The 13,981-nt window shown below is 40.0% G+C and overlaps 1 protein-coding gene across 16 annotated transcripts in view; it reads right to left on the bottom strand.

Annotated features, from left to right (window-relative positions):
* Positions 1-2,008: 2,008 nt before the first annotated feature.
* The window catches only part of RBM39 (RNA binding motif protein 39), a 32,997-nt gene continuing 21,024 nt past the window's right edge, over positions 2,009-13,981 (bottom strand). For 13 of the 16 annotated variants that reach the window (XM_080558427.1, XM_080558434.1, XM_080558431.1 and 10 more), the window contains 6 exons: positions 13,864-13,941; positions 7,742-7,774; positions 6,543-6,618; positions 6,259-6,364; positions 3,111-3,189; positions 2,009-3,010 (listed from right to left, as the gene is read on the bottom strand). In XM_080558427.1, the coding sequence (XP_080414553.1) occupies positions 2,910-3,010; positions 3,111-3,189; positions 6,259-6,364; positions 6,543-6,618; positions 7,742-7,774; positions 13,864-13,941 (473 nt within the window). In that variant the 3' untranslated portion in view covers positions 2,009-2,909. Of the gene's footprint in view, positions 3,011-3,110; positions 3,190-6,258; positions 6,365-6,542; positions 6,619-7,741; positions 7,775-11,661; positions 11,843-13,863; positions 13,942-13,981 lie in introns of all 16 variants that reach the window. The other 3 variants (XR_013940101.1, XR_013940103.1, XR_013940102.1) reach the window with 2 other exon arrangements.

Here is a 13,981-nt window from a genome sequence, read left to right on the forward strand (position 1 = left end):
GGCAGCTTGCATGTGCCGCCGATCCATTTCATTTACGCCTTCCCCAGTCTAGGAGAGTTATTCTGTGGTTAATTCAGAGCAACTGTCAAATTTTTCTCCTATTGCCTAAGTAGTTGGAGTTGACCCTATTCCCGAGTTTCCCCGAGTTCCAGGTAACATGATCATCTCAAGCCTAGTCCTGAGGCAAATTCCCTTACAGAGAGCAATGAAACCCAGCCCCTGGCAGGGGTATTGAGCAAGTCCTTCTGCAGCTTGCTGAGGGCAAACTGCTGTAGCTCAGCTTCCTCCTTCCAGCCTGAAGCCACAGAATTGCTGGAAGAAGCCAAGGCACAGCATGGAACAGCTGCAGGTACAGTCCTGCTACTGGATCTGGAAATCACGAACCGGTACAAATGGGAAAAAAGCTCCCGTCACCTGACAACTGAAGGTACTTTGTGAAAGTCACACAGCTGACTTTGACACAAGCCCTGGGAGATACCCAATCTGTCAGACCTTGAGCAACATCTTTGCAAAGCTGTCCCCTCAGGACTAGCTGTACTGGCTGCAAGTTGTCAGCACAGAACAGCACACCTGGACTACACTGCCTCTTCCACAGCTCTCACCCCCCAGTATGGGCTGTGGGGCACAAACGTGAGTTGTTGCTGCCTCCTGTACCCAGCTCATAGGTGACTTTCCATTCCCTGAGAAAGGGAAGGTGCCTCACCTGTGAAAGCAAGCTGTGCTGACAGCCAACCATGCTCCACACGTAGTCTCCTCCAGTCTTCCTTAACGGGCGTTTATTTCCTTAATGGGCTTTATAAGGTGCTTGCTCAAAGCTTCACAAGGAAAGAAGGGGGTTGCTCCCTACCATTCACTAGCTACTATGGTGTTGTGTACAGCTGGACTATGAAATGTTTACCTTAGTGTTGCAATCCCCGGTTACTTGGCTTTTGAAACAAGCCTTCTTTTGCTCCTCTTGTATTTCTACTAAGTGATAGAAAAGGACAGGTTAGCTTCATTGGAGCAGAACTTGAACCAGCGCCTATAAAGGCTTTAGGTAGTCCAAGTGCCATTTCTCCACTTTTGAAGGAGAAATTGAGATTTGCCAGTAAAAGCCTGTTCTTTGCATGCTGTCATATGGCTTAATAACCTCTGTGAGGGCAATTTGTGCAAACAGGTTGAGCAATACAGATGCTCTGGAACAGCTGAAGTTTTACCCCAACTAGCAGTGGTGGATTCATACTGGCAACTGAAAAAATAAAGTCAAGCAAAACAGAGAGTTAAGCTTTGCTTAGATTTCTTCAGCTGTCATGTACTTCTGGGCCAGCCTCTGGCCTCCTCCCCACCATTTCCTTTCTATTCGCTCCAGTTCATCTTCCTCCAGTCCCACTTCCATGGCCCCAGCCCTCCATCCTGGATTTCTGAAGGCCATCACTTACCTGCTGCAGCTCAACCAAAGCCACCCCTACCCGTACCCTGAATGGCAACCCAAGTAGCTGGAGCCCAGGTCACCACCGTACTCTGCCTCAAAGCACAGGCAGCATTCTCTGTTTGGCCCATTTTCTCCCAGAGAGGAAGATACTCCCTGCCCCTTTCTCAAACACAGCTGCTATTAGCCAGTGATTGAAAGATGTCACAGAAATGGAAAAGAGATACCAAGGCGGCAATACAATTGTCCCAGGTTCTCCAGGGTTGGTGATCAGATTTCTAAGTCTGCGTGATTTGCAGCTATTTGTGAAAGATGGGGGGGAGGAATTAACCTCCGGAACTGGTCTACAGGTAGCCTGCGAAAGTGGAAGGGTTGTCCGCTGCCAGGCTAGTGAGTAACCCACAGGCCCTCACCCACAGCTGCAGCACACAATGGGTTCAGAACAGCAGGAAAAAACACCTGCATTTTCTCCTGGAGATAAAGAGTTCCAGTTTTGAAAGGGTAGATGCAGGGGGCTGTTCAGAATGGAGGCAGGTGATAGGCGCTCAAACATCCTGCTTATATCATATTAGGAGAGGAGCGAAATAAAACTTCATAAAGGCCTTTTTAAGAGAATTTTATTTGAGTGGTTCTTACAAAGATTGTTGCAATATGAAAGTCTTTGTTTGATAGAAATATCAAGCTGTCCTGTCAAACACACTGAAGTAACCCAAAAATATATTTCAGAGCTCACAGAGCTTAAAAAGAGCAAAGATTATATGCAACCAGAACAAAACATGTTTCTGTATTTCCTGCCGATTTTCAGACTCTGCTGAAATCCTTCAACTGTGCTACACTGCATACACAGAAACTTATCTGGAAATGCAGAGATCGTTTTGTTTGGAAACTTAGACACACCTCACACAGTATTTACAAAGAAACTTTTACAGATACATTAATCAAAAGTTACCATCAAGAAATAAAACCCTTCAATCTTTCTATTCTTACCAATTATTCAGCACAAAGCAAGCTGAGTGGCTGACTGGAATCAGCTTTCAGTAGCCTTTTGAATTCTCCATTTATACACAACACTAAATATGTCCCTTCATAAAGTCTATCTCCGATATTAACCTTTAGCAGACCACCTACATTTAGTGAAATGTAAAATGTAATTGCTGCATTAAAAGAAAGGCTTGTGAAACATTAAAAATGTCATTATGTCCCATCTGCCTTTTACAGAGAATTTGTTTTCTATGAGCTACTTCTCAGTTCCTACAGATCACCTTAGTAAATGTACAAGAATTACAAGGCAGAACAAGAAGTCAACAGCTTTGTATACAGTGGAAATGCTAGTTAGGGAGAATGAACACACTGCATTTCTGCTTACTTCATTTTATTTTTAAAGGTAGCAGGAAGTGTACACAAAATGACATTAAATCCTTTCCTTTAGTTTTATCTAAATAAAAGATAACTCAATCTTCCTCCAAAAAATAACTATGTACAAAACTGACTAAATCCATCTTCATCGTCGAACAGGAACCAGTAGTTGGGTTGCAGTCATAGAGTCTGGGAAAAGGCTATGGTATGTTGGAAGAGGTACATAAGCTGCTGTGATCATTTTACCTAATCAGAAGATTTAAAAAAAACAGAACAACAAAAATCAGTATTTGTTCACTTCTGCAATTAAGGAATAAACGCATGTTTCTAGATGAAATCCACTCACCTGCAAACCACCTCCCATGCAATGCATTTACAGCTGCAATGGCAGCAGCAATTGAAGGACATTTGACATACACATTGCCCTGTAATACAGAAGTGTACAGTCTATTAGAAACTTGAAGATTTCCTACATTGTCAATTCTCATAGACTTCCTTTGAATGGTTGTTATCGAGGCAAACCTGCCTCACCATGTTTCTACTGGTACCCACTGGTACTATAGAATGAACACAAGAATATGGAAGTACTGGACAGAATTTTTACAAATCTGCATCATCACGCTGTAACAGTTATTTCAGCAGGAAGCATGAATCTAAGATTCTGCAAAACAGACACTGTGAGCTTGCTATGGAAGCAGAAAGCAATGGATTGCTTACTTCATCCTTGTACTGTTTGAAGTATAATCTAATGGTTACCAATTGTACAATTTCATTGTATATTGGAAGGCGTACGAGGAGCAGCTGAGGTCACTTGGTCTGTTCAGCCTGGAAAAGGAGGCTGAGGGGAGACCTCATCACGGCCTACAGCTTCCTCACGAGGGGGAGTGGAGGGGCAGACGCCGATCTCTTCTCTTTAGTCACCAGTGATAGGACCCGTGGGAACGGTGTCAAGCTGAGGCAGGGGAGGTTCAGGCTGGACATCAGGAAGAATTTCTTCACCAAGAGGGTGGTCGCACACTGCAACAGGCTCCCCAGGGATGCAGTCACAGCACCAAGCCTGTTTGGACTGTGCACTTAAGTCACATGGTCTGAATTTTTGGGTAGACCTGTGTGGTGCCAGGAGTTGGGCTCAATGATCCTTATGGGTCCCTTCCAACTTGGGATATTCTATGATTCATGTGAAACAGAAGACTGCAAGGAGTTGGGCTACCTTATTACAGACTAGCCATCAAATTCCATGAGTAACTAACATTTAATGACAAATGCTTAACTAGACGTACTAGTTAAGTCTAACTAGTACACAGTGGTTTTCAACAAGATTAAGTACTCCCTGTACCTTTGGACAGGGCATCCATCACTTCAAAGAAGACTGGTACAGTAAGAACAGCCTAAGATGGTATCTAACATGAGTGACAGACACATTGTTTGTCTTTTCCAGAGATACCTGGAGTTGTCTATCTGCAAGCTAAGCAATAAACCAGCCTAACCCAAAGTACTGCAACGTTCACATTCGAAACCAACAAAACAAATGCATACGCATTACTGTGGACTTCTGCTTCTGGCCACCTGCTTAAACAGAATACTACCAGTAATTCTTCAACCAGGTCGCATTCTAGCTGACAGATTTTAGAGGAAAAGAAGGTATTAAGAAACCGAATTCGGCCTTCACTTTAGCAGTCTCCTCCAGCCTCCACTAAGTTTTCCCACTGCGATAGCATCCTTTCTCATGGGGACAATCTGAGGTTAAGGGCTCTAGCAGACCTCAACCAGGCAGCAGAAAGCTGATGTTTAAAGCACTGAGTAATGCACACGCTTCTGTTCTCAACATCCCCCTGCACAGACATCCAAGCTGTTTAAACCTTGAAATGAGACAGCAATATAAAGCTTTAGTTTTCCTTACACACCACACAGATTGGTGTAGTGCAAGAGAAAATTATGCATTCAGCTTGGACCGCAGTCTTTTCACCTCCACCAATTATGACTTCACTGCTGAATACTGACAGCCCTCAGAGCTTAGGGAGTCTGGCTGTCTGGAAAGGAGCCCCAAAAGACTGGGGATGAGAAACTGAAAATGAGAGAAAACATAACAAGAATCTAAACCCAGAAAATGGCACAGTGAAAATTTGTGTCCGAAGTATTTTCAAATACTAGTGGGTATTTTATGTCTGAGCCATGCGTGTGAGCCATTCTGTGCTAGAATGACAAAATGGATTTCACATAACCTAGCAGGTGGTATTAGAAGAAAATATTACAGCTGTCATATCATGAGTTAGATGAAGCGAGGCAGAGTCGCAGCTCCACGTGCTCAGAACCGACATGGTATCTATATCAAGTCCTTTTTTTTTTTTTTAAATATTTGCAAAGGACACTTTTTTGCATCTAAGATACAGAATAATACATTATGGGAAGGATTTCTATCTCCATCAGCCTAGTGGTTAAACATAATAGTCATCATGGAGATTAAAAATGCTATGAAAGATTGCATGCTGTTTTATGTATTAGATGGCAGCTTACGTCTTATCTAACACCTCAGCAACCCAGATGAAAGGATCACAGGTGTCAAGAGTCTCCTGTAGAGACAGCTCAATGCTAATGAGGGTCTGGGAGTGCCAAGCACACTACCAGGGCAGAACAATCCCATCTAAGCAATACTGACAGGGACAGCAGTGTAACTTTCAACCTCTCACCCTGGACAGAACACTCTGAAGGCCCAATGGTTAGAATTTAGAATTTGAAAATGAGTGTTCTACTACCGTACTTCAGTTTGGGCTGTGAATTCTATATGGAGGAGTTCAAGAGTTTAAACCACTTTATAGACCTTCAGCAATTTATATGCTAAGGACTGAAATACAAGAAGAGAGAATCGATCTGGGGATTGTGTAGATGAAGTGCACATAAAAGGAAAATTTATTAGGCTTTTCAAAATGCAAGTGTTTTAGAGTCCCTCACTCAAACAGGTATTAACCACCAGCATCTTTGTAATAAAGCCTTCAGCAGCAGCCCTTTCTTCTCTTCCCTGTTTTAGGTCTAGGTACTCCTACTGCCCACAGCAAAATGGAGGACTCCTCTTCAACACTAGTGAAGACAATTGTTTCCAAGGATGGGATTAGGCACACATTTAATTGCGTACGTGAATAATCCTGGAGCACTGCACCCTTTCTGCATTTTGTGGAAAATGAGGAAATTAGAAGTCCCTTGCTTTTCAGAAATACACAGCTTAAGGGAAAAGCCAAAAGCAATAGCTACTGCTATTCTCCTGCTTACATTCCCCACAGCAACTTCAGCTGTAGAAATCTCTAAGAGCAGACTGCAACACCAGAAAACTGACTCAAAACAGAAGGAAACCATCTACATTCTTGCAAAAACTGCAAGTACCTTCAAGAAATTCAGAATCAGATTAAGAAAAAAAAAAGTATTTGTAATGCTCCCTCTATCAAGTACAAAGCAACAAAACCCCTAAAAACTACTCAGTGTGTTCCTGGAACCAGGCGTACCTGAGCTGAATTTTTGTCTACATAGATGTGGATAACTCCTCCATGTTTGTTACATTCCTCAATCACATCATCTTTAATTTCCGTATCCCAGCCAGCTTCTTCTTCACTGCAGGGGGTGGAAGAGGAACAGGACAGAGATGGAAACATTACTCACAGCAAAACTGAACTCACAACCAACCAAGCAAAAAAAAAATTCAGGAAACCCACCTCCACAATGTTCTAATTACTTTCTCACACATTAGGGTCATCAACAAAAGGCAAACAAACAATGACAAGTCACTTACGTTTGAGGATTAAACATGTTGGAAAGCTGGAAGCACTGTGTTGCAAGTGGTTGTACAGAAGCAGCTGCAGCCAAAACTGTTTTAATGGGAAAAAAACAATACCAAATCTAAGAATCCCCTATGCATTTTTCCAATTTAAATGTGGATCTTCCACCTATTCTCTAAAACCCCAGCATTCAGCAGTAATAGCAACAATTCTTAACTGAACTGAAAATTGAAGGCAAAGAACTCATTAGCTAGTCACCATCTATCGTAGAAAATTCTCAAATTGATCAATATGGAAGATAGAACAGATTAACTACAATTGATACCCAAAAGTGAAAAGATCACTCTGTGTTGATTTAGGCAGATTTTCAATTTAAACATTTAAATACAAATACATGCATTTTTGTATGCATCTAAACTCTGCCAGAGCTGTATGCTAGCACTTCAACTGGGGCACATACTCAGCAATGAAGTCAGACAGCAGCTCAGGATGGAGTGGGACCTCCCCATCTGACTTCACAGGAGGTGACATGCACTTCTGAGAGTTCTCAAGATGTATTTTGAGCACAATAAGTTATCCTTCTGGTATATGCATACATATTTTTTCTCCTTTACTTAAAAACACACCATGCTGGTAATATTTGACAACTAAACCAATAAAGTGAACTATACTCTCAATAACTAAACTATTAGTTGCCATCTATTGTTATCAATCATCACGGTGCATCTTATTAATCTTAAAGTTGCATTATATAAGCTGTTTATATAATATAAATAGGCTGTCCTCCCCATAGGCTGTAAGCTTCTGTTAATTTAGCTGAAATAAAGGCCACCTTCTCTCTACCTACACAGGCATCAAAATCAGTAACATCACGACTAATCCAGGGAAAATAATCCTAAACTCCTAATTCTCAAACAAGCCCTCTAGTCTCTGCCTTTAAGGCAGGAGAAAACTAATAAAGCCACACCCCAACCCACATATTTTCTATGTAACGTTTTCAGGCTGTACATTAGTCCAATACTGAGGAAATGCTACAGAAAAAAAAAACAAGGTTTACGACACTTTCTATTCCTTTCAGTCGATATTATGATTTCTACAAACACCAATAGAATCTCAGGCTGTGGACAGACTCCACACCAGAAGCATTTCACTTGGAAACAACATTTGCAACACGAAATCTAATGGCGACAAGGTATATTAAATTTTAGTTTACCTTCATTCTGCTGAGAAAGTCTTGTTTGCAAATCTGAAGAAAAATATACAGAAGTTAATTAGCACATTTGCAAGCATTATTTTTATCAGACAGGTTGGTTAGCTTGTATTTTTGCAGTTAGGAGCTTGTTCAAGAACCTAGACCTGCTCTCACTGTTCCTCTCCTAAGTGTAAATAGTTTCACTTGGTTCAGCTTCTTAGCTAGGATGTCCTTTATTTGAGAGATATTTCATGACCACATAGGTAAGCAAGTGTATTTCAAAAAGAAACCATAACTTAAAAGGAAAGGGAGAGGTGACCACATCCTTTAGTTTAATATATTGTTTCTACCTTGTCTGTGTTGTGCTTGAACTCTTCCTAAGATTTTTTTTTTTCCCACGAGAAAAGAAATACAGCCATTCTTACAGGCATTAGAAGTTTGCTATCTTAATGGAAAGCATTTAAGCACATAGTTAACTAAATGTAACATTCTAAAAGCAGTTATCAAATCTTATTTCAAGTAGAAAAAAGGAGGTATTTCACTTGTTATCTTTTCATATAAAAGGTCTTAACAACACAAGTTAGTTTGGTGTTTTTCAATTTTAGAACACTTTCAAGTGTTCAGAGCATTTGATTTGTCAAGTAAACATAATTACTTGTATAACAACATGTAGCTGTCCCAATTTGAAGTAATAGGGACAGAAAAATGCAGGCTTTTCAGCCATTTTCAAGGATATGACTCAAGTACTTGACTTAGCAACTTTAAGTCAGCAACAGAATACTTTGGAATCCAAGAAAAAAAATTTAAGCCTCCTCACTTTTTTTTTTTTGAATTCACACAAATATAAGGAGTTGGAAGATTAAAGGTAATCATCATCTTAATTCGCTCATTTAGAAAGCAGTGAGTAGATGGGCCCCTTGAAAAAGCTGACTTGGAAATATCTGAGGACCTAATCTATGTACTTTTTTCCTCTCTATAGCCCCTCCCTCCAGAACACTGGCAGACCAACAGGAAGAAAGTTAAAGGAATATTAGGCAGCAAAAGCCCTGAGAGAAAGACATGTCTTCAAGTGCCTTCCAAATGACTTCCATATAAGAACACATACTGTGAACCATCTCGTAAAATATAAGATGAAAGGAGATAGCTCTGAAGGCTGGTTACAGCTAGCATTTTTCTCCTTTGTCTTTTAACAGGGAGGAATCCTCCACTGCACAGAGCAAGAAATCCTGTAATGGGGAAGACTGTCCTATGGTGTGTTCTCTACAGAAAACCAGGGATCCACATGATCTGTCCAAATCTATAAATAATTTCCAAGTTAGTTATTGCTTATATTTATTTTGGTAAACAAGTGTGCTTGAATAAAATAAAAATGAACAAAATCTATTAAATCACTCTATTTAGATGAGGACAAAGACCTCTCCCTCTGCAACTCTGACACAATCATACATTCACACCGTTTCAGCTGAACCCACCAAACGTCAGCCAGCCTGGGGCTCTACAGCCAAGTCTTCCTGGCCACCTGCACCCAGCATGGCAAATCTACAAGGTAACTAGTTCATTAAATTCTGTCTAGGGCTCAGAGTCAAGTCTGTTCCAGGCACAGCAGATCAGCTATCAGTATCTTGTGGCACCAAGTTTCATAGGTTAATTATCTACTACCTCTGAAACATTCCTTTCCACCAAATCTCTTTCATCAACTGAATCTTTTCCTTGCTCATGACTGAAGAATTGCCCTTTCCTCTTCTAAATCCACTCAGAATTTAGAAATACGTCCCCTCAGAATAATTTTTACCTACATGCAGTTTTGAACAGTACGTGGAAACTCAAGCTGATATATCAATCAAGCTCAAAGTACCTTGTTGAGTAGCTTCTGTAAATGTTATCTGAAAGAGCAGTGAGTTCAGCATGACTGAGAAGTACATGCTCAGTACAGATAAAGCAGAAACACAAATACCTATCAAAGCACTGTCTTAAAATAGTGACATTTTCATTTTGAAGAGCAGCTAGCTTTAAACAAACAAATGCCAGCTAAATATTTTCCAGTTTTCTAAGAAATGATTTACAATACAACAGAAGCTAAAATGCCAGTCCTGAACACCTACTCCTCCCTCCATTGCTACAGACTATCTAAATCTTTCTCATAAAGACTTTTTTCCCAAAAGTACAAAAATGTTTTGTTCCACAAAGCATTTTAAGTACTCTGTAGCCTTGTGGTTTCTGATTTTCACACAGAATTTACACAGGAAACAATAGCAATAGCAACAGCTCTAAGGGTTTTACTCTTTTTCCTGCTGGAATTTTCTCAATGGGAATAACATTCAAGTTCTCAGGTCTCCCACAGAACTATGTATCTTTAACTACCCTATTTCAGTCTTATTTAGCTCATCTTGAACACTTGTGACCAGAACCATTCACCAATTTGTACCTGACATCTCAAGACACACAGGTATGCTAATTCTAGCAACACAGCTGCCCTTTTAAAGGCACTGCACACTGACAGGCCACACTCACTCACCGACTAACCTAAGGGGGTTTGGTATTTCCCACCTCCTTGGCTATTTTTCACTAAGGTCCCAGGCTATATGACTGAAATTTGTTTCAATCCCCACCAAGTGAACAACGTGTAACACCCCAAGCATCCCATACTAACAGCACCTCTATTTTTACACTCACCTCATTCCTACTGTTTTGCCATTGTTCTTTATGCTATATTTAACAGGACCAGTCAAAAACCTGAACTTTGAACAACATCCTCAGACCTTCCCAGCTTCTATTAAAAAAAAAAAGCCCTCTTTCCTTCAATCCTCTACGTATTTGCACTTCCTGTACTACCTACTTTTTAGTAATTTCTTTTGGAAGCTAATTAAACTTCCAAATGATATAAATCAGAAGTTCATTTACTAATTTTTACTACAGCTATGTCTATGCAGGTCCATTTTTTAATCACTGATTGTTGGTGCTCACGTACAGTTTTTCTGAAAGCATGCTATATTTTAGTCTTATTTCCAGTTTGCCTGTCTTTAGTATGATTCTTAAAGGAGCAAAGTGAAGTAACAAGACTCACAACTGTCCAGATTATTTTCTCCTTCCTTTTTCTAAGAGTAGGAGATTTATAAATAGATGTTTCAGCTATGTATCATGGACTTAAAGTATTTATTGACAGTACCAGATTTTATATTTCATGTACCTATTCCCTCACTAATTTGATGGGAGTCTTCTTATTACCCTGAACTGAGAACATTCAGTTCTTACTTTCAGATTTCCTTCTACCTTGTGAATTATTTTCTTTTTCAATCCATATTCTTATCTTACCTTTCTCAAAATCCAAATGTTATGACCAGTGTCCCCACTAAAAACCAACGGAACAAAATTCATTTGAAACACTGTTTGTAACATACATGAGAATTTTTTTCATTCAACTTCAGCCCTGCTTCCTCCTTTTTGTTCTCTTCAAGATTTGGTAAGTCTTCATGTATGCTTTCATGTCTTTCACAGAGTCAAACTTAATCTCAATCTTGGTAGGTAATTCTCATTTTATCTATTTCCTGAACTGATAGCATTGTTTTCTTTATTATCAGTCCTTTTCCTTTTTTCCTATTCTTCACAGACTCTGTGCTAATTCCGTATTTTTTTTGAAGTACTTTATCACCCAGTTCAGTGTGGAGCCCATTTCTAAAAGGACCGTTTCTTCTTTCTGCAGAATACAGATCCGATATAGCATTAGCAGTGCGGAACTGCAGAAACTTTTTATGTATTGTCTGTTCCTACACCCCAAGTTTCTTAGACCAGTTGACTTGATTTTCTTATTTCTTCAACCATCACTTTTGAAGTCAGAAGCCTTAGTTACAGACCTGATTATCCTTCCGTTTAAGATTGAGCAGCTCATGATCACTCAGTCAATGGTCATTTCTATTCTCATCCATAACATCTTCATTACTTACCAAAATGAGTTTAAAATAGCATCCCTTCTTCATGAGTCAGTGAGTGTTTGATGAAGAAATTTGTCGGATATCACATCCAGGAATATCTGGGCCCCACCATTATTACTAGCAAATCTTCTCCAATCTGTATCAGGGAAGTTAAAGTCTCCCATAATGACATAATTCCTGGTAGTAATTTTCTCTAACAAGAGTAAAGAGATCTTTAATCCATAACCAAATCTCACTTCGGGGATAGCTCATGACTCTATGGTAGCAAAAAGCTTTATCCTTTTCCAAAGTTACTCAAATTGTACATGTCTGCATTATTCCTTTTGTGCTATACAAGTCGAATACACAATGATACTCCTACCACTTTCATTTCTACAATTGCTAAATATGCACATTCTTCAAACACTTATCTTCAGCCTTGTAATTTACTCCTCCACATAACTCCAGTTATGTTGCCTAATACTAATTCAGTGCTATTCTAGCAGTTTAGATGTCTTAAGTGTATTTTTGGCACCCCATTGGCTGGATTTCTTTAACTTGTTTCAGATATGGGAAAGAGGAAAGGATTGCTGTTTTTTTTGTATTGTTTGAAACATCTCTCTCCTTTCTCACCAACTACACTTGTTTTCAAGTAAGGCTGTCACAACACGATCACCTACATTAAAGGTGATCATCTTTTACTGTTTACCTTTCCTCTCCTTCTGTACTAGTTATTATTCTTTCTTGCCACCATGTCGTCTTCATCTCCTTCTCTGATAAGCTTTTTCCTCAATCCACATTTCTTTAATTAGCCAGTTCCTTTTCCTTCCACAAGTCTTTCTCAGGGTACATCTTATGTTTTTTTTCACAGCTATCTACAATTTCACGTGTACGCTCTTCTCAAAATTGCACCTGAACTTCAGTAACATGATTCAGGTGTAGCTTAAGTCTGAATCACTTCTGTCACAAACTGCTGGAAGACAAAAAAACCCTATGTATATATACTTTGTTGATTTCTTGACATTTCTCGCACATTCCAGCATCTAGGTATGTGACATTCCTAATCTTTTCTACTGCTATGAAATTTGCCACCCATTGTTGTCATACTAGTTAAAAAAATCCGCTCTGAATTCCCAATGTCCTATAGAAGTTACCTGAAGCCTTCTTGAACATTTTATTTAGGCCAGCTATAAACTAGCAGCAGCAGCAACTATATCCTTAGCCTCATACTCACTCTCTCAAAATAGATTACAGTAAGATCTCAGTAACACTTCCAACACGCCCACTGGCAGAGCACACAAGCTATAGCCAAACTCCCAAGCAACACAAAGATACCCTGATGTACAGCGTCCACCTCACTAGGACAAACATCATATAGTCTTGCACCTCTCCTACAATGAAAAGCTGTGAGAGCTGCGACGGTTCAGCCTGAAGACAATGCTCCAGGGAGACTTCACTGCAGCTTTTCAATACTTAAAGCAGGCTTATAAAATAGATGGAGAGCGACTTTTTGCTCAGACAGACAATGACAGGACAAGGGGGAATGTTATTAAACTAAGAGGGGAGATTTAGACTAGAGGTTAGGAGGAAATTCTTCACCCAGATGGTGGTGAGGCACTGAAACAGGTGGCCCAGAGAGATTGTGGATGCTCCATCCCTGGAGGTGTTTAAGACCAGGTTGGACCAAGGCCCTGGGCAACGTGGTCTAGTGGGTGGCATCCCTGCCCATGGCAGTGGGGTTGGAACTGGATAGTCTTTAAGGTCTCTTCCAACCTGAGTCATTCTATGATTCTATTAATCTTAACTACTGTAACATTCCTCCATGAAGTCCCACTAACCGTCTTGCCCCTGGTACAGCCGTGTTTTTTTCAGAAGGGACTCTGCAGAGGGTCAATCCCCTTACAATTATAAGCCTGACAGTGTTAACTGTCAATATTTACACTGCAGTAGAACATATGTGTCCCCACCAGCACTGGGAATAGTAAAGAAAGAGATGAAGGCTTGGGATGAATTAAATGAACTAGAATAGATTTGCCAAAAATAACGCAAAATGAAGCATACCCAAAGCTGTTATATACTGCTTATTTGCTCATGGATTTGAGAATTTCCGCAATTTGTAAAACATGCTGCGGTATCTATGTTCCCATCTTAAAAGATCAGAAGATATATTTTGGTACCTCATCTCAAAATTATGATTAAATATTTTAGAAAAATAAATAGGCGATTATTTCTTACCTGCCACAGCTCCAAATGCCAATGATCCACTCATCTGCAGAGCCTGCTGTGCAGCTGGGGGAATCTGCAAACCAGTACCTGAAAAGGACACAAGAACACACCTTGTAGCAAGTACTTT

The sequence above is a fragment of the Anser brachyrhynchus genome (genome assembly GCF_964034855.1).
Source record: "Anser brachyrhynchus genome assembly, chromosome: 16".
In the NCBI taxonomy this organism is placed as follows: domain Eukaryota; kingdom Metazoa; phylum Chordata; class Aves; order Anseriformes; family Anatidae; genus Anser; species Anser brachyrhynchus.